Source organism: Acanthochromis polyacanthus, chromosome 5, assembly GCF_021347895.1.
Source record: "Acanthochromis polyacanthus isolate Apoly-LR-REF ecotype Palm Island chromosome 5, KAUST_Apoly_ChrSc, whole genome shotgun sequence".
NCBI classification, from domain to species: domain Eukaryota; kingdom Metazoa; phylum Chordata; class Actinopteri; family Pomacentridae; genus Acanthochromis; species Acanthochromis polyacanthus.
Genome location: NC_067117.1, coordinates 23,247,336 through 23,272,503, shown reverse-complemented (window position 1 = coordinate 23,272,503; position 25,168 = coordinate 23,247,336). Strand labels below are relative to the sequence as shown.

At 43.4% G+C, this 25,168-nt stretch overlaps 2 protein-coding genes and 2 long non-coding RNA genes across 6 annotated transcripts in view; 3 read left to right on the top strand and 1 right to left on the bottom strand.

Annotated features, from left to right (window-relative positions):
- ncoa3 (nuclear receptor coactivator 3) overlaps positions 1–3,827 on the top strand; it is a 33,293-nt gene extending 29,466 nt beyond the window's left edge. For 2 of the 3 annotated variants that reach the window (XM_022199916.2, XM_051948422.1), the window contains 6 exons: positions 282–647; positions 811–921; positions 1,036–1,273; positions 1,372–1,564; positions 1,680–1,878; positions 2,011–3,827. In XM_022199916.2, coding sequence (XP_022055608.1) covers positions 282–647; positions 811–921; positions 1,036–1,273; positions 1,372–1,564; positions 1,680–1,878; positions 2,011–2,022 — 1,119 coding nt within the window. In that variant the 3' untranslated portion in view covers positions 2,023–3,827. The remainder of the gene's footprint in view (positions 1–281; positions 648–810; positions 922–1,035; positions 1,274–1,371; positions 1,565–1,679; positions 1,879–2,010) is intronic. The other variant, XM_022199917.2, reaches the window with a different exon arrangement.
- A 4,642-nt stretch (positions 3,828–8,469) lies between these two features.
- On the bottom strand, positions 8,470–9,704 carry id1 (inhibitor of DNA binding 1, HLH protein). Its single transcript, XM_022199909.2, has 2 exons — positions 9,219–9,704; positions 8,470–9,032 (listed from the first exon to the last, which is right to left on the bottom strand). Exons 1-2 carry the CDS (start codon positions 9,579–9,581, stop codon positions 8,997–8,999), a joined length of 399 nt encoding a protein of 132 aa, XP_022055601.2. The 5' UTR covers positions 9,582–9,704; the 3' UTR covers positions 8,470–8,996.
- Positions 9,705–9,742: 38 nt separating this feature from the next.
- On the top strand, positions 9,743–14,404 carry LOC127534148 (uncharacterized). Its single transcript, XR_007942154.1, has 2 exons — positions 9,743–10,004; positions 13,550–14,404. It is a non-coding gene; the product is annotated as an uncharacterized LOC127534148 (long non-coding RNA).
- A 5,921-nt stretch (positions 14,405–20,325) lies between these two features.
- LOC127534073 (uncharacterized) lies at positions 20,326–24,462 on the top strand. Its single transcript, XR_007942023.1, has 3 exons — positions 20,326–21,447; positions 21,548–21,771; positions 23,176–24,462. It is a non-coding gene; the product is annotated as an uncharacterized LOC127534073 (long non-coding RNA).
- The last annotated feature ends 706 nt before the right edge of the window (positions 24,463–25,168 follow it).

Below are 25,168 nucleotides of genomic sequence, written 5' to 3'. Positions count from 1 at the left end.
TGTTCATGTGCTCATAGTCAATGTTATTGATTCAGTTCATTTCAATTTTCTTTATATAGCACAAATTCACACTATATGTCTTTTTACAGTGCTTAAACATAGTAAGGCTACCTTACAAATTTTAGACTGGATGAGGTAAAAATATTAGTTTTCAAAGTTTTGTAGCTGCTTCTTCTGCCTGATTTGATGCTTGTGCTTCTCATGCTGTTGATTTTGGTGTTTGATGTGCTGTTGTACACAGTTTGTAGCTTAATTAAACACCCAACGTCTTTGTGCACCAGCCGCAGGGACCTGAAGGCCACCAGCAGAGCCAGGATCAGGGCCAGGGCCCTCCATCAGAGCCTTTCCCAGGGCCGGACTCCTCTATAGGCATGGACCAAAAACCCATGTATGGCCAGGGCTACCCGGGCCCCCCAGGACCCCCTTCTATGGGCATGCAGCCCGGTTATGGCGGCAACACAATGCAAGGCCAGTCTCCTGGAGGTTTCAACCCCATGATGAATCAGATGGGCCAGACAGGGGGCTTCCCAGGGATGGCAGGTATGGGGGGTATAGGGAACCCCCGGCCAAACATGACGAGACCTCGCATGATGACTGCAACCAAACCTCTTCGACTGCAACTACAGCAGAGACTACAGGGACAGCAGGTGATCACACAGACACGCACAGATAGTATTCACCCTGAAGGTGTACCTCCATGTTGCAATAGTAAAATACAGTAGGCCAACTTGTTTCTTATGTGTGCGTCTTCTTGGGTGTTTTAGTTATGAATATGACAAAGGCCTGTCATTATCTTTTCTCATCTGACAGTTTATGAACCAGACACGACAAGGCATTAAGATGGAAAATGCCCCTGGGGGAAACCCTGCCATGCGTCCAGGCATGCAGCCGGGCATGCAGCCTGCAGGCATGAGCGGTCAGGTATGTAGTCAGCACTTAACACATGATTTAAGGTGCATTTACTTGCCACTTCTATAAAAAGGCACCCCAATCTTCATGTCCCTAATTAACATGAAGTGTTATGTTTATCTGCAGCCTGGTTTCCCAAATGTTCAGATGATGGCTCAGCGCAACAGGGAGATGATGACCATGCAGATGAGGAGGCAGCGCATGATGATGCTGATGCAGCAACAGGGCGGTCAGAGTCAGGGGGCAGCAGGAGGCTTCAGTCCTCCTCCTAACGTCACAGCACCAGGAGGTATGGACAGCCCCATGGGAGGCCCCCCCATGAACCAGCCTGGACAGCAGGGCTTCAACTATGGAGGTAACTATGGTGAGTTGCAGGACACGGAGCCAACTGTATCATCTCCTCATGGATGTTCAAGTTTCACTCTCGTGACTGTTCTCTCGTTGCTGTTGTTGTGCTTGCAGGGATGAACCAGCAGGGGGACCCATCGTTCATGGCTCCAGGTAGCAGTCCACCAGGAAATATGATTCCAGGACGAATGGGAGGTCCTCCACAGAACACCATGATGCCAGGGATGCAAGGAAACCCACAGGGAGGGCACATGTACCCGTCTGGAGAGATGAAGGGCTGGCCGCAGGGTGGCATGGCTCGAAACAAGTACGTAGCATCACGCTTTGTGGAGAAAAGCATTATTGAGTTATTCAAGTGTAGGTTGCAGTTTAAATACATGTTAGCACCACACTCATAGAGGCTTATCCCTGTGCTTTTCCAGCTCATACCCCCAGCAACAGTTCTCCCAGCAGGGCAACCAGGGCCAGTTTGGACCTATGATGATGAACAACTCCATGGGTGGACCAGGGCCGGTCAGTGGGGCTGGAGCAGGACAGATGGCCCAAATGCAAGGACAGATGCAGGGCCAAATGGGCATGAACCCTATGGGAATGGGCAGAATACCAATGGGACCTGATCAGGTAGCCAGTCCGAAGGAATTCAGTCGACTTTAATGAGGTTTACCCGGTGTTTTGAACAACTGAGGAACAATATTTCACATTTTATGGCAGATTCTGTTTTGAAAACTTCTGTTTTTTCTTCCATCTCTGCAGAAATATTGCTGAGGATCTGTGGCTGAATCTGGACCCTTTCAGCTGTGGCAGATCAAGCTGGATACACACACACACACACACACACACACACACACACACACACACACACACACACACACACACACACACACACACACACACACACACTGTAGGAGTTGCCCAGCATAAAATGTGACACAGAAGACTCAGCACAACACACTGTTCACCCTGGAGAAAGTGGAGGACTAATTTGTGCGAGGTTTCACACCTTGCTTAAGCCTTGCACAAACACACACACATACATAAAATAGCTGTGTGTGTGTGTGTGTTTTTCTATGTGTTCAGGTGACTGACCTGAAGCTGTCGGGCAGTATTCAGCGTCACAGCCAGGATGCAGAACAGGACTATGGTACAACTGGCTGTGGCTGCACTTTACCTGGAGGCTTCTGTGCGGAAAAAAAGATTGATGCAATATTTCTTCATCATTACAGCCTTACTAGAGATTCAATGCCTTCACAACAATGGGTTTCTTCTTCTTCTTCTTCTTTTTTTTCCTATTTTTATCCCTTGGATGCGCCTCATTCTTAAAAGTCAGTGGAAGCTATAAGCACACAGTTTACTATGTTATGCAGATCGGAGCAATAACTCTCGCCTCTATGCTTTAGACTATAACTGAGCATCATAATCCCTGTTAAAAGCAAGCTAATGGTACTGCAGTATTAGATGTCTCATGTCCTTTGTGAATATGAATTGTAAATATTCTACAAAATATATCAAACATGCTTTTTAAAGGCCCATTCTTGCACAAAGTATGAGACCTGGTTGTATTTTTGTGTCCCATAGGTCAATACTGATTTGGTTGATTAACTGTTTTTTATGCTTTTCGCAAATATTGCAGGCGCGTCTGGGTGTCCGTTCCCCTTGTTTGTCTTTTTCTGAATGCGTTTTAATTTTCCAAAAAGTTATGTATTTCATGTTTTAGCAAGGCACTTTTTACTTGTGATGAGCATCTGGTGTGTTCAATGTGACGCCATCGGACGTTTTATTGGACGCCGGGGAACGTTTGTTCTTTCAGGACGTCGAGACGCCGACCACATAAATGAAATGATTTTGTCGGGTTCGGCGTGAGGCGAGCTGTGTGGGGTTTGTCTGCAGTGCGGTGAAGGCGGAACCACAGATTCCTCAGTTCACCAAGAAGCCTGGTTCTCGCAGTGTTCTCCCGCCGGCTCTGTCTGTCAAGTGTATCTCCATTCTCATCATGTTCTTTTGACTGTTATCAACTCGCTGAATCTACCTTTTCAACATGCGCAATCCAAAGATATTTTTCCACATCTGTGTATAGTTTCTGAGGTTTCTGGTGAACATTTTTTATGATATGTGTTATATTATTCTGATGGTAAATGGGTACACGTGCACATCTGTAAAAGCGTAGGATGGTTATCGACATGGGATGGTTTGTTGAACAGTGGGAAGCTATCGGCGCAGTGTGAAAAGGACTGGAAACTCTCAACCCCACAGCAGAACGTTTTTTACACTCGGAAAAGAAAGCATGTCTCGCTGTGATGGAGAAATACCAATGGAATGAAATCCACTTTAAGACATATCAATATCTCATCTATTTTTCAGGAAAACAACTTAATTTTATGTCCAGATTTTGTTACTTCAGGAAAAAGGAACTTTGTAGAGTTTGAATGAAGTGCAAAAGAGGCAAGAGATCATTTGGTTTGTTTCTGTTTTTTGTTTGGAGGTAAGATAAGCTGTCATTTTACAGGATGTATATTACAGATTTTTTCTGTTGATGTTAAAATTTATGTAAATACAAATTTCTATTTAAACAGTCTTGACTCTGGGCCTCTGATTATCTTCTGACTCTCATTATGAGCAGTGATGCCTCTTTGAAATTTGTGGAGTTTCCAGTTTGGCAACAGTAAATATCAGCTGATATACTGCAGCGACAAAGTAATTAGTTTGATCAAACGACACAGATGAAGGCTTCTGCTGTCAGGTTATTGACTGAAACTAATGGAGGAATGAATCACTTTTCTAATATTCTAACAGAAGAAAATCTGCCTGTCTTTGATTTTCAATATTACACTGTGTTATAAGGTAGAATACTTGGAAAGAGTTTAAAATTTGAGGTCATTATTTAGCTCATACAGTGTGATCCACTGAATTCACAGACAGGCAGATGGAAGATGCATCCAGGCTATTTTATTTATTAAAACTATGCAAACTTAGCAGTTGTTGGATGTAACTAAATACAGTATGTAACTACAAACCTAAAATCAGCCTAAACTTGGAGTTTTTCCACGTTTTCAACCTCTGTTTCACGATATATTGTAAAATGTTTAGTTATGTGTTACTTGTCAGATGACAGTTTTCATACAGTGATGCTATAAAGTTATGATGTTTTAGAATACATCCCTCTACTGCAGGTTAAACTGCCTCTCACAGGAAGTAGATAAAGTTCAGCAAGATCGAGACATTCAGTAAGTGGACATAGAGAGATGCACTGGAGACTCAGAGGACTAAAGTTGTGAGTGAGGTTTACTGACGTCAGGAGAAGTGACACCAACAGGGCAGCAGTTCTGAGGATTCTCTCTGATCTTTGGGAATATCTTGTAATTGGGAGAAGGTCAGATTTAGATTGCAGACCATTATGGAGACAACTAGTCTGCTTAGTCACGTCAGAATGGACAATATCTAATCTGCTGCTCCTGCCTGTTTAAAGGACATTATGACCTGAACTCATAAATACCTGAGAAGAGACGTAATAAACTGAGGCACAGTGGTGGAGGAAGTACTAAAAGGGCAAAAAAAAAAAAAAAATAGTAGAAACACTCCATTGCTAGTAACTGTCCTCCATTCTAAATCCTGATTGAGCAAAATGTACTTTAGGTATAATAAATAAAGCACTTCTGCATGAAAATATTCCTTTGAATCACAGAAACTTTATTCCATGACCATGCAGATCATGGTAAACTTTAAACAAAACTATCAAAAAATCTAAATTCTGGTTCTCAGTTATAAAAAAAAGTAAAATAATGAACATAACCACCTAAACTATTGTAAATTTGCCAGATATAAAATACAGCTTCTAGATCCAATTTTACACTAGATCATGTGTATTTTATACATTTATACAAAAAACAGATAGAGATGATTAAAAACTGCATTTTGACTGATTATCAATGCTTATAGAGATTATGCACTGATGAAAACACAATTATTCAACATCTTGCTCTGAAACGTTCTGTTTTTATACAAGATATGCCTCCTTCAACAAACTGATGTGAAATTACAGAACAATTACGACTTCTGTTAGTTTCAATACTTGAATCTAATTATAGGGACATATTTACATTATTTAGTACATCTATTACAGTATATATACTAAACAACAAGAAAATATAATGTATCTATTTTTGTTTCTATTATGAGATTGTGGTCAGTTTTCATACACAGTTTGTCAGGCTTTCAATTTAGTTCTGTATGAAAAAAAATGTTTTTACTGATATAAACAGGTATATTTCTATATATGTACACAGAATATAAACTTGCTTAGGTCTTAAACTGAAAAATGTGTGAGGAGGCTTTTATTTCACCCAAAAATGTCAAAATTACAAAAGCAAATATTATATTTTGGGTCCAAATGAACAGAAGTTTACTAAGACTATAACAAAAACATTTTAAAAAAAATTACAACAAATCAGCACTCACTCGATCAACAAATGGGCCCTATGCTTTGTTTCATTTTTTTTTTTTTAAATGCTAAAAAACCAACAAAAAAAACAAATGGGCCCTATATACTTCCTGATCGGACCAAATGAATATAATAGGGGAGACATACAACACCAGCACCTAAACGAACTACAAAGACCCCAAAGCAGCACAATTTGCCAACTTATTCAAAAAGATCAACATTACACAAAGCTAAAATATGTCCAAATACCTGGCACACTCAATGAATAATAAATTACTTAAATCAAACAAACCCTGCCCCCCTTGAAATGACAGCCACTTGGTATAACCTGATTGACAGTTCTGGTATAAAAGCCTGCTGCTCACCTGTTTTCATCTTTTGCCCAAATCCTGCCAGAGGACACAGCAGAAGAAACCTGGATGCCTCAGAACCGGTAAAACAAAGAAAAGATTGACACAGTTTAAAAGTTAACTAAACGTAGAACTAAAGTACTTCAACAAACGCTAAATGAACCATGAGTGTGTTGTTTGAAATGAGAAATTATGTGTTTTCTTTGTGCAGTATGAGTGACAAAAGGGTTTCAACTTAAGCTAAAGTGGCTAATTTTAGCTCATTTTCGGGGTTACCGACTTTTATGGTTGGATGGAATAAAAGAAAGTGCGGCCTTCAAAATGTGGAAAGCAACTAGTAATTGTAGTGGAATCGTTCAATCAAACTTTATTCGTATGTGACTTTTCAAACAAAATCAATGCAGTGCAAAGTGTTTTACAAGCAACTGACAAAACATTAGATGGTAGAAATGGAACAAGACAAAACATTTCGATGACTAGTTAAGCTGTTGAAAGATTAAATAAATGGCAATAAAATAAAACAAAAACATGAGTATGAAATACTACGCAAATTGATTATATCAAAGCTGTAAAATGTGAATAGAATAAAAGCTATGCCAACACCAAAAGTTAAAAAAAGATACAAAACATAAAAGCCAAATTTAAAATAAGCAACACATGATTATTACTGATGGTTTTGCATGTGTGAAGCATTTGTTTTTAAGCATGTTTTGACATTTTCTGACCTTTATAAGCGCCGCTGATTATTTTAATTCTGAATATTGATGCACATTTTAAATGAATGATCATGTGTTTTGTAGCTTTGAAAACTGTCTTGAGCCAGTCAGAAGTAAAAAAAAATACATGCTCAAGTAAAGTACAAGTACCTAAAAAGTCACTTCTCTGTATGAATGAATATACATATTTCTACCAGAAGGGGGCGCTACAGTCCCTAATAGCTCCACAGGCTCACTCTTTCACCGCACAGAGAAAAAATACTGACTGTAATTTCATTTTGTACTCACAAGGGGGCGCCAGGCACCACAGGGAGTTAAAGGAGGTGACATGAGGTTTGATTTATAGACTCGGGGATTAAAATAATATTAATAATTAAGATTGAAGTAATTATAAGATCCACGATTCGCCCCTGATTGGATTTAATGGTAATAAATTATTGAGGACAGACTCGCTATGGAGACCACAACTCACTGCTCTTTATTCTCTCTGTGCCTCTACAATATTATATAAGAGGCATTCTTTATCTGATATATAGATAATTGGCTATGTAAAGAGAAAATTACAAACATGATTCAACAGTATAAAAAATAAAACGCAAAGGAATTTTATATGTATTATTTCTGTTTTATGGACACTTCTCCAACAGCTCCAGGAGTTTAAATCTCTTTATATATAAATATATACTCTGTTGTTTTTTTAAGTGTATATATTAATAGCAAACTTATGGCATACGACCGTACTGTGGGAATCTCTACCCGAGAGCAACTCTCTCAGAGCTGGCGTGGTTCCCGGCCCATCTGCGGCCTGGCCCGTGGATTACTGTTTGTTAATGTTTCAATCAGCTGTGTGTTGAGGAATGTGAAGCTATTTAACCTGAACTTCCCCAGGTGTGCCGAGGCGCCGCTCAGTCTGGGCCCCGCCGCCCTCCCCTGCCCTTGGCACAAAGCTATCACACAAACACAATCACACACTGGCCACGCCGGGGCTGCAGCTGTGCGCATCGCACCGCAGGGAAATGGGAAAAACATTGCACCAGGGAGACAGAATAAATCTTATAACGAATCGCCTCGCCAAAGCCATTTTAACCCCTGTAGTGCCGGCAAAAGACAGAGGAAAAAAGTCGCTGATTTACACGAGAACATATTGAAACGTCATTTTTAAATGTTTTATGAAGTGAAAAAAAACTTTATTTCCTCATAGAACACAAATAACCTCATGTTTGCCCGTGGGTTTGTCAGATAAACGTAGAATATTCGATCTTCTAGAATAAAATACATTTGTAAACACTGATTTTATTTTAAACTTTATTTCCAACTCTGAATTTGTCAAGATCTTTAAAGTGAGACTTCCTCCTGTAATGTGATACGTTAATGAGCCATAGAGAGGCAAATTACAGATTTAACTGGCTATGCGCCATTATGTTTACCACCAGCTTTGGTTTTATGTTAGCTGAATGACTTAACAGCTTCTTGTAAGAGTAGCACGTTTTAGTGACAACCAGTTTACACTCCCCTGGCACTAAGCTACAAGATAAGCTTTTCAGATCCATATTAATCACAGTGCTAATAAGGCTCTAACAGCCCATAATGTTCTCTCACAGTTCCAGCAGAGATCTATCCTGAAGCCCCCCAGGTTCATGATGTGACACTACTTTATATCTTTGCCCCCCCCCCCCACACACACACACATAGACACAGTGACACAGAAGGATTCTTGTTCAAAAATAATTGTCTTGTTTTAATAAAAACACCAATAATGCACATTGTAAGAAAACAATATCTTCACATACTGTGGCATTGTAATATACAATACAGTTTGTCGCTCAGGAATCTGAGAAATTAGCTTCTTTTTTTTTTTACAAAATGTTGAATTCTCTATATGGTTTACACAAGATACAAAGAGCGTAACAGAAACGTAAGCTTTCTTTAGAAACTCTACAAGCAACAAGCGATGCTGGTTGCACTGAACTTGTCTTGGTCCCCCGGCTAACCCAGTCTTTAATCTGGACACCACCAGTCATCTTCTCAGCTCAGGGCCCTCTGATGAATCGAGAGGCCTGAGTGACAGAGACCCTCGCTGCTGGAGGATGTCCACACAACGGTATTTTTCTAGCTTTGGGAGTTTGAAACGTCCCTACACAGTTCAAGGTTGTATTTATTGATGTGATCACATCAAGTAGCCTTGTTCGTTCTTCGCGGTGCTCGCTGTGGGGTGATGGGGCGATGCTCCAGGAGCTCTTAACGGCACATAATCCTGTCATCTGAGCATCCATTCTGCAGGGAGAGAGAAAAATGGATTGATTAGTACATTTGCGTTCCATGGGCACGAAGCTGATACATTCCAACTCGTGCGTAAAACTACGGGCGTTCAAAATCAGCTCTTACAGGGGTGCAATTACCTCTGTATGAGACTGAAATATTATCAAATTCGTTCTGCAGTATGTGTGACAAGATATTTACCTCCACTGTGATGCTGGCGATCTCTGCGTTCAATGTGGTCAGCGGTGTGCGGGGGACGCTGCCGACGGAGTGCTGGCGGCTTTTCTCCGGCTCGTCCAGCTCGACCTGCAGGTCCCAGATGTAGTCGATGACGTGCTGCAAGATCTCCACTTTGCTGGCCTTCTTGTTGGTGGGCAGAGTGGGAACCAGCTCCTTCAGCTTGCTGTAGCAGCTGTTCATGTCCTGTAGAAAGACGCTCATCTGCTCGTCCAGCAGCGGGATCTTGCACTTCGAGATGGTCAGGCTCTGGTCAGACAGGCACCGCACCACGTCCTCGCCGCCGACCTTGCTCTTCAGGGCGCAGGTAGATCCGACAACCTTCATGTTGTTTCGTGTAGTAGGTGTAGCTTCCAAAAAAAAAAGATGAGTAGTTCAGGAATGAGGCTTCTCCTCCTCTTAGAGATGTTGGCAATGCAATGTTGACAGTTTGCAACATCCACATGGGCAAACCTCCTCGGCTTTATAATGCAGAAGAAGGCGGGGGCGTGTCGGAGTTGTCCCGTTTGAAGGCGTTGGACCAATGGGAATGAGTCGTTTGTATTGATGAGGCGGTTCAAAACCTTCCTCTTAGCCAATGAGCGCGTACGGCTGCTTATCGGGATTTACAATCTGTTTGAGGGATGGCGTTACAAATGGAAACAAATGTGTGTCTTTTATGGGTAATATGTGGGAATCCAGCTGTCCATGGCTTGGGGACTCTGCAGGTGTAGATTGCCTGGGGACAGTCAAGGGGTGGTGAATGCTTGGGTATGTACTGTGAGAATGTGTGTGGGATGGGAGAGGATGAATAGGATGAATGGTTAATGATAATTAGGCTACCACAGTGTCCTAGATTTGCCTTTCACAATTGTTGATGGCACTGCAGATGTTGATGACAATGGTACAGTAAAGTTAGAGAATGAATTACACCGAAGGGCCAAACAATTCTGGGAAAACACTTTTTTTTTAAGCTGTAATTAGTTAAATGTGATGAAGTTTGTTTAGTATATGTGAACTGTGAGGAATGCTAAAGAGTTTATTCGATCATTAGTTGAAGAACATGACTACTGCTGCAGTCCTTCCCCAAACCGCTGCTCCTTGGACACAATCTGAAACCTTTTCTACAATCAAAGCTCTCTTTATGCGCACAAAATTGCACTTTTTTCTCGAGGCACAGAGTTTCTTTTTGCTGGCTGTATGTGCTGAAGGGAGCCCAGTGTGAGTAGCAGCAGCTTCACGGATTCCTTCACATGTTTCTGCAGTGTGTGCTCAGCCTTGTGTGCACACTCAGATCGCATCGCTCTGTTCTGAATCTTCCCCCCAGATTGTCCAAACAAGCCCGAGCAGACTGGCAGGCGCCAGCGCGGTGACGTCACCCATTCATCGGAGCCTTGACGCCTGTCAGCCTGGCGCCGCTCGGGCGGTCTCCATGGAGACGTCAAACAAGAGAGCTTCGCACTGCGCGCCGCTCCATTCACCTGCGTGGCGCGCGGAGCCCTGAGAACAAACCGGCTCCGGAGCTTTGTCGTTCATTTATCACCTTAAAGCAGCGGGATGAGATTACCGCCCAGCGCACCTGCAGAGCAAACGCTGTCAGCCGGTTAACAGCGGAGCAACAAAGGAGGGGAGGCGCCTCATTATGTTGTTACCGCATTTTAAGGCAAAAATCACTGTTGCATTCCTTCAAACGGCCCACTTTCACTGCTCTCCGTCCCTGTGGTTGCTATAAAAGCTCTTCTGAAAACATTCATTTCATTCCATTTTTGCAGGAATTGAGTTTCTACTGAAGAAAAAAAAAGTTATTCAGAGGACCTATTCCCACCACTTCATTAAATGCATGGCTGCAGATAACTCCAGCTTATTGGTTTAAGACCAATCTTTGAAGTTGCAAACATTTTGATGGACTGACATAATATAATAGAATACTGGTGATTGCATCAAACTAAATATTGGTTGTAATTTAAACCCACATTTGTTGTTTGAGATTTAAAGATCAGCTGTATTTCAGAATAAATCAAGTTAACTGCCAACAACTTGAATCAGTTTCTTTAAAAAGCCACTACATCAGCAAAAACTATTTCAAAAAAAAAAAAACTTTTTTGATGGTAATTAAGTACATGCCATATATAAAAAAAAAAACATTGTAAAAAGTGAGGAAGCTACTGGAACAATTGAAATAATGAACTTGGATGTTAGAAATAACTTTAATTGCAGAGGTTGTAGGTTAATTTCATTTACAGTTGTGAATCCCAAAAAAATAAAAAAAAGCTAGGAAACTTTTATATTCTGATTGCTTAATTAATCATAAATCATAATATCAAGTCAAGTAAGTTAAACCCTACAAAGATATACATTTACAAGAAGAACCAAAAAGATTAAACATTTTTGGAAACTCATATTTTAGAACTACAGTTCAGAATTTTGCAACACATCAGATCCCAGGTTAAAGTAAAAACAGTAGTGCTAATGAAATAATTTCATTTATTAAGCAAAACAAAGGCCCTGTCAGTATTGTATTGCTATATACACACTGACAGGCCACTTTATTAGGTACACCTGAGATCTCTAATGTAATCCAATACAACAGCTCTGCTATAAAATCTACATTCATGAACCTTCTGTATTTTAGTCATCAAAGAAGTGATTTTACTTTCTTTATTACTGACTTCATAGTAGGGGATGGTGGTGTACTGGAGTGCATTATATTACATTTAGGTATGTTGATGGAGTGGATAAAACACTAGAAAGATTAAGGTGTGGCCGAGCTGCTGTGTTGGATTGTATTGGAGCCCACAGGTGTAACTAATAAGGTGATCAACAAGCGTACAGGATTATCATTATTAATGTGTAAGCAGTATTTTGCAGCTGACTGCTGATTTTTTTAATCTATAAGAAAACATTTTAAATGCAGCTCCAGTGTTGTACAGGGGAAAAAAATAAATAGGAGTAAAGCTGGATAAATAATTGAACTCATGATATATTTAAATGCAAAGTTAGTGTCCAATTCTATACACACTCAACAAAAACATAAACGCAACACTTTTGTTTTTGCTCTCATTTTTTATGAGATGGACTCAAAGATCTAAAACTTTTTCCACATGCACAATATCACCATTTCTCTCAAATATTGTTCACAAATCTAAATCTGTGACAGTGAGCACTTCTCCTTTGCTGAGATAATCCATCCAATGTCACAGGTGTACAATATCAAGATGCTGATTAGACACCATGATTAGTGCACAGGTGTGCCTTAGACTGCCCACAATAAAAGGCCACTCTGAAAGGTGCAGTTTTATCACACAGCACAATGCCACAGATGTGGCAAGATTTGAGGGAATGCACAAAGATACCGTGACGAGATCCTGAGGCCCATTGTTGTGCCATACATCCAAGAACATCACCTCATGTTGTAGCAGGATAAAGCACGGCCCCATGTTGCAAGGATCTGTACACAATTCTTGGAAGCTGAAAACGTCCCAGTTCTTGCATGGCCAGCATACTCACCGGACATGTCACCCATTGAGCATGTTTGAGATGCTCTGGATCGGTGTATACGACAGCGTGCACCAGTTCCCACCAATATCCAGCAACTTCGCACAGCCATTGAAGAGGAGTGGACCCCCCAATAAAACAAAACTGCACCTTTCAGAGTGACCTTTTATTGTGGGCAGTCTAAGGCACACCTGTGCACTAATCACGGTGTCTAATCAGCATCTTGATATGGCACACCTGTGAGGTGGGATGGATTATCTCAGCAAAGGAGAAGTGCTCACTATCACAGATTTAGACAGATTTGTGAACAATATTTGAGAGAAATGGTGATATTGTGTACATGTGGAAAAAGTTTTAGATCTTTGAGTCCATCTCATAAAAAATGGGAGCAAAAACAAAAGCTGCGTTTATATTTTTGTTGAGTGTATAATTCCTGTATATTACCACCTATGATGTTTGTAATAATTTTATTTTTACACTATATTATTGTATGTAAATGCATATTTCTGCCATAGCAACATTTTCTTTGCAGTAATATTTACATCATTGCACCCACTTATCCACACTTCTACATCAACTTTTTTGCATAGTTTTAAAGTTACTATGCTAAACAGTTTGTTCTCTTCACATTTTAGTGCTATTTAAAGAGTTGCTGCTTATATCTGCACAGATGTTGTACCGTACCAGAGATAACGTCAGTATTGCTGTAACAAAATTAACTACCACCGGCTGTTTCTTCTAGCTGTTGCAGTAGCTTGTAAAAACTTTTTTTTTTAACTTTCTTTTTTTCCCCTTTTCTTTATTTTCCCCCTCTGTCCTAGGTCGCAGCTGACAGGGCGGAGGGAAGGCCGGGTGGGCAGAACAATGGGAGTGCGGTGCAGGGATTGTGGGAGAGAATCTAGGCTGGAGCCACAGTGTCTGGAGCGCCCCTCCACTCCCCTCATCCAGCTTTTGTTCAGCTGCAAAAGCTATCAGCACTTCCTACTGACACCAACAATAACTCCACACAGCTGGGCCCTTTTTAGCCTGTTTACAGCACATCAAGGCAAGGGGAGAGAGAAGACAGAGGGAAGAGGCAGAGGAGGGGAAAGAAAAGTGAAACATATTAGCTCCTGATTTTAACTGACAGAATGGCAGTGCCCTCTCTCAGCTCCCCTTCCCTCCTTCGTCGCTGACACAATTCATTTCCCAGCGGACTCTTTATATGTGAGCTGATTATCACTTTTAAATCTGTGACTATTTGTGTCAGCGCTGTCGCAACATCATGCATCTATCAAACGACAGAAAAGCAACACTTATCCTTTTCCTTTTTTTTCTGGGACATTGTGTCTCCTGGCTATATTTACTCCAGCACACAAACAGTTTCCCAGTAGCGCTTTTCAGCATAAATTCTTCCATTTGGTGGAGGGGGAAGCGTATTAGTTAATACGCCCTCTTTATCGCAACAGCAAATGGATCTACAAAAGCACACTACAGGAAGTCACACAGGGGAAAAGCTGGTGCAGGAATTCACTCAGAGGAAACAGAACATTCCACTAGTGCTTTGACACTTTTGCTGCTGTTATTATTGCAGCGAGGACAATAAGTCAAGCCCATACTACTTCCCGAAACATGAAAGTGACCAAAGTACAATCATGGCGGATGAGAATAAACGGTTTCTTAGACAGAGGATTTTACTTCAGTGTGATTATTGAGATACACTGTTGAAAAAAAACAGAGGAATTTGATTATGAGCGGAGAGCACCACATGCAAGTTTTCAACAATTTTTACTTACACACACACACACACACACACACACACACACACACACACACACACACACACACACACACACACACACACACACACACACACACACACACACACACACACACACACACACACACAGACCATCTCCTCACAGCTGTGGGATTAGTTTCCAGTTCCCAGTCAGGCTCTTCCTGTTTGCTTGATAATGATCACACCTGTGTGCAGGTGTGTGGAGAGGCTCATATGGGACTGGGAGGGGTGAGTGTGGTGTCAGATACAAAAACTGTTACCACAACCACAATGTCACATCTGTCCTTGGTAGACTGATGATTGACTGGTTGCATCAGGAACAGGAGGAGGAAGCTTGCGCTGAGTGCAAGAGTTTGTGTCACACCTTCTGTGGGTGTGTGTTGTACATGTTTCCGCCTGTGCTGCCCCGGCGTGGCCCTGCCACCTCCCTGGGCAGCCCAGCCTCGGTAATGACTGAGGAGCGGCGGTTAGGCCTCGCTTCCTGTGGGAGTTCTGGTTCAGAGATGTGTCATCAGCAGTGCAGACCGGCTGGAGCCTCGCCGCCTGCTGGGGTGTTTTTCCTAGACTGGTGGGCAGACGGTGCCCTTCCCTGGGAGCCAGGGGCAGGTTACAGGAACACTATCTCCATCTGAAAGTTGGTGTGCAGCGGAACCTCACAGACATCCTTGAAGCCCCACAGGTGTCCACGGCTCTGCGTCCTTGGCCCTGGAGGAGCCGCGGGGACAGCTTGGTCTCTCTGTATCTCGCTGTCTTGTGTTCATGTGTATGTGTGTGTGCATTCACCGGACCCAAAGCTCACCCCTCCTTTACACCCCTGTGGCCATCTCCCTCCGCCTGGTTCCCACACACACTATCAAAGCCCTTTAATAGCTTCTAATTAGCTCCCCATCTGCTGGTGACAGCGCACTGGTGGCATGCTAAAGCACCCATTGAGAGCATAGGCATTGTGCTCTGGAATACTTTCCACTCCAGTGGCAATTGCCTGGAGAGAGAGCTTTAGCTGGGAGTGTCTGTGCGTGTGTGTGCGCATGTGTGTGCGTGTGTGTGTGTTCGGGGTGTTCAGGAGGGACTGGCAGTCTTCTCTACGGTTAGGGGCTTGGGGGAGGGCAGGGGTGGAGGGATACACAATAGGAGACAGTGTTACGGCTTGTTGCAAATCTAATAACGCCAGAGCCCCTTTCCATCCGGTGGTCATCACCCCCAGCACCACCAGCAACTATTTCACCGTTTTCCCACCTCACCCCTCCCTCTGCTTCTTTAGGTATAGCAACAGTTTGCCACTGACATCACACAAGTGGTCAGTTAACACCGACTAGGTGATAGGGCTGTGGTAAAACTGGCAGCTCAACCTGTCGAGGTGCTCCATTGTCCTAAAGAGCCCCAAGGCTATAGCTCCCTTCTTGGACCAAACAATAGATGCACCTCTATAGAAACTGTAAATGTGGCCTAATGGGGCCTCTTCATTAGCGGAACCTGTCTATGGGGGAATATTGCCTGTTTGTCAGATCCTATAAGGTCCTCTCCTTTCCAGGACTTCCAGCAGGGCTCAGGTCCACTGGTAGCAGAAGGGGAGACCAGCTGTTCCCAGCTGGTAGCCAGAGGATGGCTATGGGGGACAGGCCTGATTGCTGCTGGCCAGCTGCCCCCTGCTGCAGGGGAGAGATGAAGAACAATAAATAGCTGCTTCTGTCCTCGCTCTGTCCACTGTTTCCTAATTTACACTTCAAACTGGAAGGGGGAATTATGGATAAATGCATGCTGTGTGTATATTTTTTAATTTATGTATTTAGCAGAGTAATTAAATTGTCAACAACTAATCAACAAACATGATGAAGTATCACCAGCAAATTTGCCCGGAAGTATTCCTTCTATAATGTAAGAGAGCCAAAAAAGGTGGTAGTTTATTGTGGATTTCTAAATATGACCAAGATGTTATTTCCTTGGTGGTGATTTATTAAGAAGCTGCTCCAGAGACGGGAACTCGTTCTGTTGTGTCCGAGAATCCATGGCAACTAAATGCGGCACTTTGAAATGACAAGTAAGACCCTAAGTTAAGCCACATATTTGTGTGTGTCTCTGTGTGTTGTGAGACAAATGGCCTGTCACCTGACCTCCCTCTGCATCCCACACACACACATTCACACACACACAAACCCGCACATCCCCACAGCTGCACAGAGGCGTCCAGTCAGCACGGCCAGGGGACATGGGAGCCAAAGCCCAAAGATGGAGCATGGACAGTGGCAGCTGGGGAGCTGACAAAGCCCCATTCAGAGGGCCCAGGGCTGGGGACAATGGCTGGGCCAGGCTGAGCCCTCTCCTCCACTCTTCCACCAAAAGATTAATACTTCAGATGGGCTTCCCGGTGGCAGGCAGGGCTAAAAGGAGAGCCCTCCTGTTTGTCACTGGGCATTGTGCGAGTCGCCTGAGAACCAACCTCTTGGATGGGCTTGACAAATGAGAGCCGCCATTGACAGTGAACAGATTGGGCCTGCCACTTTTGTTTTGATTGTGGAGCGGGTATAATCAAGTTATTTGGGCCTCGGGGAGTTTTTGTTTCTTTCTCCTGATGCTCTTGACACTAAAGTCCCACCTTAACACTCTCTGCTGGCTCAGCTGTGATCTGAGCCCGCTCAAGTTTCCCCTCTTGTTTGTTGTTTCTATTTATCCACGCTGTATAGAGGGCGCAACAGCAAGAGGAAGTTAATTTCCTTGGGTGTGGGAATCTGGCCGTCTTTTCATGCGCTCCACAGACGGCAGCGCAGGTGCAACAGGTGTAGGTGTGTGTGTTCTTGTCACAGCGGAGCCTCGGTGTGGGGTTATTGTAATGTTTTCTATGCAGATGTCCCTCGTACACCTGACCTGAATAATGTGCATAAAGAAACAGCTCAGCCAGGGGACTACAGTAACCAGAGACCCCACCACCTCCTCCACCACCCCGGTCCCACCCGCCCTCCTTTTTCTCAGTGAGTGCAGCGCAGGTGTTTAGCCCCCAGCAAGGCAGCATTTCAGGTTAAACTGTAGGAACGCTGCCCCACCTTCACACCGGGAACTAGAAGTGGCCGCAGAGTACACAGCGTCACACCTGCACACCTGTGTTTTGCTACTGTGATCACATCACCTGATTACACAACGGGAAATATTCCACCACAGAATCTCGTCAGGCAAGAGAGCATGCATTCGGTCTGAATTTTGTATGCAAATGCCATTTCGAAGCCCCGTAGCCAAATTAAACTGACCAAAAATTATTTATTCAGCTTCTGACTGTTGGACTGAACCATTGTTTTCCTGAAGACGGCCAGAGACCATCTGCCCTGTCTGTCCCGGCGTTATTGCTGTGCATCGACCAGCCATTCTCACGATAAAGGAATGCGCCCTTCTTGTAAACATATATCGACCCCCCGCAAGTGCCACAAGCTACGTTCCCTTTCCCTGCTCCCTCCTCTCATGCTCGGGTGTCCTTTCATGCACCCCAGTGTGCATCGCCGTCATATCCACCCCCCCTCCCCTGGTTCTGTCGGGTCCATCTACTGCCAGTCTCCCCTCAGCTGCCCACTGAAGACCCTCCTCTGGTTCCCACGTACCGCTAAGACAAGCGCCCTGCTTCTCACCCAGGGCCCTCTTCCAGGAATCTGCCTGTGTGAAACTTTGATGCAGCAGAAGGTGCCCTACTTTTTAACTTCATTCTTCTCCCTGGGATTGTTTCGGGGCGTTCAACAAAAGGGGAAAGAGCCTGTGTGCGGGTCAGCAGGGGTGTGTGCATATGTGCATCTAGGTTATACTCATGTGCATGTGTTAGCGTGCACACTTCTCTCTGTATGTGTGTGTGTGTGTGTGCACGTGAGGGGAGGGCTGGAGGGATTATAAAGAGGAAGTGAATGGGAAGTACACACTCAGTGACAAAATAAGAGGGAGACATTCCTTTGCTGGCCCTCCCCTCCTCCTCCCGGCTCCCTCTTTCTCTTCTCTCCCTCTGCTGTGGCAGGGCCCTGGGAAAATCAAACAGGTGGTTTGTGCCTGGCAGGAAAGCTGGCTGGGCCTGGGGTGGGCAGGCCTACAGGCTGCTGGGGGCTATCAAAAGCTCTTAGCCCCAGCTTTAGGCCAGCACTCTGAATGGCCCCGGGCTTCATTATCATGTGAATTCTGGGAACTGCCCCGGGCCCCCAGTAACACCAGTGAGCTGCCCATATGGTGTTCGCTTGGCAACTAGGGAGACCCAGCAGCCCCCCTCTCCCTTCCAGTGCTGCTCCTCCATTCCAGCACTCCTGATATCAAGGGAAGACAAGGAGAAGAGGGAGGCAGAGGCCCAGAGCCCTCAGCAATCTTCTAGGGGGTGGGGGTGGACCACACAGAGTAGCACTGGGCAGTCTTTAGGGACACTACTGCCGCGTGGGGCACTACACTAGCCCGACTCTGGGCGGATTTAGCCTCTGAATTAGCATTAAAAACACATTCTAAACCTGTCAATTTAGCATCATCGGCCAGATCTTTGACAGATAAAGATGTTAGCGGCTTGAGGATGCTGATAATCAGCTACTCTCCTCCCATCATCCCATTCCTTGCTGAGAAGTCTAAACAGTGAATTCCCCTCTGAACGATTACTATAAACCCCTTGATGCCTGAATTTAATTTACGATTAAATACAAAAAAATGTGTTTGTTTTCTAGCTGATGCTAAAATAAGTTGAGATTGTTAATTTGTCTAATACACAGAGCAGATATATCATAATAACAGAGAATAATTACATCCCACTCCGACCCGTCCTACGAGAAACCGGTGCTTGTGAAAGGTTCCGAGCTCCGTATTGAATATGAACAAACCAGCATTGGGGGAATGGATACGCTATCTCGGCTGCAGTCTGAATGAAAGTGGTACGATGCAAATTCGCGACAAAAGGCGTCAAGGGGTTAAGGGCCGATCACAGCAGAAACTGGCACAATGAAATTCATCCATGCATCTTTGTGAAATGTGGTTCTACAGGCTGAGTGAAGAAGGGATTACTGACAGGGAAACTGGGTATTGCTATGGTTGGTAAGTTGCTGGTTGCATGGCTCAAGCCACTCCCAGTAGGTATTTGACATCCATTTGCTCTAACAATTTTCCTGCACTGTGCACGATATTCACCCCTGATGTGTTTCAATCGGGACTGCACATTATTTTATTCATAAGGAGCTTTCAAAATCAAATGAAATCAAATCCAGTTTAGTCATATAGTACGTTTAAAATAACCCGGACTAACCAATGTGTGTGTAAAGACTTGAAAAATCAGTTCGTAAAATCACAAAAAAAATATTAGATACTCAAACACAGCAAGGCAGGATCACAAGTTATAAGTTAGATTTAAAAAATAAATGGAAAATGCAGAAATTTTACTATCATTAAAAGCATCAAAAAGCGAATGGAAATGTGAACCTTTGAGCTTGTTTAAGTCTGGGAGGGTATATTCAGACTGTATTCTTCACTTATGCTTACAATCTGTCCATAATTTTATCATTTTTAATCTCCCATACTGAAAAATTACCATGTTGGCGTGTTCTGTTTGACTAGCTATCATCTGTTGCATGTCTAGTTGCCCTGGATTGCAGGTTTTCCCTCTGTTCCTGTTGGTGAGGCTACTGTCATTTTTTGCTCTTGTGTAAAAGGATTCTTTGGAGGTTTTATACTCATCTGAACAGAGAGTTTATGGGCAGTGTCTGCTGTGAAGATTGTAAACCCTAATGACACAAATTGGTGTTTTTGTGATATTGAACTACAGAAATAGTTCTGCCACTGACTCATGTCTCAAAACAAATTATTAGATTTTTGTGAAGCAGTCTTTACTCTGACAGATGAGAATTATATAAAAGTTGATGGTGCAAGCTCAGCACAGCTCCATTTTTTGAATCTTCACTAGTCAGCAATGTCAAGACGGTTTGGAAGTGGTCGACAGTGTTGCTTTTAGCTTTAGTGAGCTGTAGCAGCCAAAATGCTTATACTGATATTTCCTTCCAGTAACATGGTGTAGGTGTACAGCATTCCAGCTAAGTTAGCAGGGACCAAAAAAAAAACCCCAGTCAGAACCATCTGAAGTAAATAACCTTGTGAGTCATCTGATTTTCCTGGATGAGGATGAGGACTCTTCTACAGAGGAGATGTCACTTAACGACAGAGCAGGAATGCTGCTCCGGCTGCTGCAGTCGGCCACCTGCGTTATGGTGCAGCAGGAGGAAGTGTGTGAGCAATGTGTGTTATATGTGTCACATGATCTCATGCTGATGAAGAGGCTTTGGATGGCTCTGGCATTGTTCATTGTGATCACCGAGGTGTGTGTGTGTTTGTGTAGGTCTGTACGTGTGCACATGTGTGGGGCTGGACACTGATCTTATATAGTACATGTGGCCAATCTAGTCAGCTTACTTCACCGCCTGCACCTGTGATATAGAAGGCGAGGTATGGAAAACAGAGGGGAGAAAAACATTCAGGGAGGGAGATGTGTGTGTGTGAGTGAGAGAGAGAGAGAGAGAGCCGAAAGTGTGATCTGACTTCTGAGGAACTCTACTGGTGATTCATGCTGTTACACATGGAGCGATTCACTCCCTCTGCAGCTGTGCCGACCACATGCGCAATATGATTTCACAACATCTTCCCTGTACTTGGAAATTCCTTTTTTTCCACGCAGCCCTCTCACCCCCCTTCCCTTCTGTCAGTGTTGTCCTGACAGAGAGGCAGGTGCATGACTTACTCATTCTTCTCCACATTTCACCGAGGCGTCAGTCAGCTCGAAGGGCTTGACCAGACAGCCCTGTCAGAGTCATATGTTTATGATACAGTAGGCTGCACAGTGCTGCTGCTGCTCCTGATGGTGTTGTTGTTATCACTCAGCTTACCACTGCTGGTGTCAACAGCCTGCTGGGAGCACAACTGTCAGCCTGCGAAACTTGAGTGACTCAGCATTTCTAGGTTTCAGTTCCTGCCTTTTTGCCTGCAGTGTATGTTTTTTTTTTTTTTTTTTTTTTTTAACAATATCTTTCTCTCTCTGTGTCTTGAATTCAATGTCCAGTTGTGACCCAGGGGAGCGTCTGTGGGATCCCACCCAGGATGACGTGTGTGCGTTGGGGCTGTGATTCATCCCACAGCTGCCCCCCTGACCGGCTCCAGCTCTGCAGGAGCAACACCGCCAAAGCTGGGACTGCTGTTTACAACAAACCAGAGCTCGTAGCGGTGGGGGAAGCAAAGCCGCTTTCACACTTGGGAGCCATAATGATACCATGTTCAATTATCCAGGTAACATGATTGTTCCGCACAGATTAGGCTGCGCTCACGTGAGACTTGGGCTTCTGCAAGGCTTGATTTTGTCAAAGCTTTGATGTCGTTGGATGGTAATACACTCCAGTGCTGGGCCTCATATAGACGGGATAAACAACTCTCCCGCTGAGGCATCAGTGAAGTAGATCTCACTGGATTTTTCAATAAAGAGGCTGATAAAACTACATTATTGTGCCGTGAAATTCCCCTTTGATTTCATTTATTAATTTACTGAACAGACAAAGTACTTATTAATTAACAGAGAAGAAGATTAAGTTTAAGATTCTGGAGAATAGTTGTTCATATGTAGCTACTTGGCACATTTAGATAGTTAGCATGTGTAAAGATTTATTGATTTCTGCCAAGCGATTAACTTTGAGTTGGGACTTTGGAAGGACCTTTCCCACATTTTAGCATCAATATTTATCCAAAAACATCACAGAGAGCACAAAAGACAAACTTCGTCTGTTAAAATAAAACCACAAAGCACATTTCTCATTCACTTGGCTCTACAATTTCATATCTAATGCAAACGGAAATGTCTTTAAAAAGAAAATGTAACTACAATTATACAGAAACTAACAGGTCCAGTTAATGAGACTGAGCAACAATGAATATAATCTGGGTTATAACAAAATGATAAAAAGAGCTTAAGTTTAGTTTGTTGCTTTCAGCTGTTTATAGGCATTCTTCCTCAGAGTTTTTTTGTAAATACCAGAATCTATATGGTTCTTCAAAGAGAAAGTATTGTGCATTTAAACCTGTGAAACAGCAGCAGTAACATTAATCAGGCTACATTTAGTTAAAGAGTTCCTGGTATGCAGACAGGATCAGTCAGACTCTAACAGTCAGTCACACTGTGAACTTTTCTTCACATCAGATATGTGAGATGTCACACAGACTCAGTTATCAGCTGCAGGTTAGTCATTACATAGCAGCTGTCCTCAGGCTGAGTCCTGAGCTTTATCACAGCGTATTTTTATTTTATTGATTGTAAAGTAGTAGTTAGATTATCCTCCCACATTAACAGTTTAGGAAATAACAAAAAATAGACTGTCAGATATTTAAACAGCTGCTATTAGTTTAGGTTTAGTGTTTTTTTCTAGGTGAATATTATGCAATATACACTGCTCAAAAAATTAAAGGAACACTTTTTAATCTAAGTATTGCATCAAATCAGTGAAACATGTGTGATACTGATCTGGTCAAGTAAGTAAAAGAGGGGGTTTTTAGTCAGCTTCAGCTGCTTTGGTGTTCATGAAATTAACAACGGGTGCACTAGAGGGGTAACAATGAGACACCCCTCAAAAAAGGATTGGTTTTACACATGAAGGCCACTGACATTTTATTCCCTTCTTGTGTTTTCTGACTGTTTTTCAATAGTTTTGCATTTGGCTAGGGTCACTGTCACTTCTGGTAGCATGAGGCGATACCTGGACCCTACAGAAGCTGAAGAGGCAGTCAAGCTCCTCTAGGATGGCACATCAATGTGTGCCATTACCAGAAGGTTTGCTGTGTTGCCCAGCACATTCTCAAGCGCATGGAGGAGGTTCCAGGAGTCAAGCAGTTACTCGAGGAGAGCTGGACAGGGCTGCAGAAGGTCCTCAACCCATCAGCAGGACAGCTATCTGCTCCTTTGTGCATGGAGGACCAGGATGAGCACTGCCAGAGCCCTACAAAATGGCCTCTAGCAGGCCACTGGTGTGAATGTCTCTGATCAAACAATCAGAAACAGACTTGGGTCTGAGGGTCCAATGTCCTCTAGTGGGTCCTGTGCTCACTGCCTGACACCGTGGAGCTTGATTAGCATTTGCCATAGAACACAGGAATTGGTAGGTCTGCCAATGGTGCCCTTTAGTTTTCACAGATGAGAGCAGGTTCAGCGTGAGCGCATGTCACAGACATGGAAAGGTCTGGAGAAGCCATGGAGAACGTTATGCTGCCTGTAACATGGTTTAGCATGACTGGTTTGGTGGTGAGTCAGTGATGGTCTGAGGAGGCATATCCATGGAGGGACGTACAGACCTCTACAGGCTAGAAAACGGCACTCTGACTGCCATTAGGTATCAGGATAAAATCCTTGGATCCATTGTCAGACCCTACACTGGTGCAATGGTTGTGGAGTCCTTGTTGTGCACGACAATGCCTGGCCTCATGTGGCAAGAGGATGCAGGCACTTCCTGGAGGATGAAGGAATTGACAGCATTGACTGGCCCCAATACTCACCTGACCTAAATCCAACAGAACACCTTTGGAACATTATGTTTTGTTCCGTCCGACACCACCAGGTTGCTCCTCAGACTGTCCAGGAGCTTAGCGATGCCCTGGTTCAGATCTGGGAGGAGATACCCCAGGACACCATCCATCGTCTCATTCGGAGCTTGTCTCGATATTGTCAGGCTGCATACAAGCATATGGAGGTCATACAAACTACTGAGTACCGTTTTGAGTTGCTGCCAACGAATTTCCGAAAATGGACCAGTCTGCCACATCAGTTTTTCACTTTGATATTGGAATGTCTTGAATTTAGCCCTCCTGGGGGTTGATAATTTTCATTTCCATCAAACGATGTGGCATCTTTTCATTCCTAACACATTAACCAGTCCATATCAATGTAAATATCCAGTTTGTTTTTTTCCCCGCATTAAAATATGGTGTGTTTTCAAAGTGTTCCTTTAATTTTTTTGAGCAGTGTATATATACCAGGCGTGAACTAACCGTGACGTCACCCGTTGGTTTCAACGCTGAGAAAATGAAGCCCAGATTTTGCTACTTCCTGGTCGCCATTTTGGATTTTTTGGAGCCAGTGACGTAAAAAGTGTCATCAAACACGCTGGACTGGAGAGCAACGAGGGGCAGGACCAGTCAATGGGACTGTCAATCAAGTATAGCCACGCCCCCTGGCTCCACCAACTTTAACGATTTATTTAAAATTCAGTATTGATTTATTTTAATATCGGCCACCTGATCTCTCATTTTGACCATGAAAACTAACGGGAAAAAAATCCTGAGCTGTAGAAAATCAGTCTATCAAATTTTATTTTTTCCGGTGATGAATTGGGGTCTATGGAGAAAAAGCTTTTTGGAGCCAACCCTAGCAGACGGCGTGATATTGCAAGTTTTTGACACTTCCGGGTGGGCTTCATTTTTGGAGCCAGATGCTACGTCCATCTTTATATACAGTCTGATATATACAGACCCTCATTGATGTCCTGTAAAATCTCACATGAAAGACAAATATCACTTGTATATCATAGCTCTCTCCATCACTTTGGCAGGTTTTGTCTATGTAAAGCTTTGAGAAACATGAAGGTAAAAGTGACCCACGACTGAATGACAGAATGTCGTCACTAAAACAGACTGATGGGGCAGCAAT

What these genes read in the sequence shown, in the direction of transcription:
- id1 (XM_022199909.2), bottom strand. Translation starts at nt 9,581, where the DNA reads ATGAAGGTTGTCGGATCTACCTGCGCCCTGAAGAGCAAGGTCGGCGGC. An exon ending in TCGCCAGCATCACAGTGGAG is followed by an intron (nt 9,033 to 9,218) that starts GTAAATATCTTG and finishes CTCTCCCTGCAG; the next exon opens with AATGGATGCTCAGATGACAG.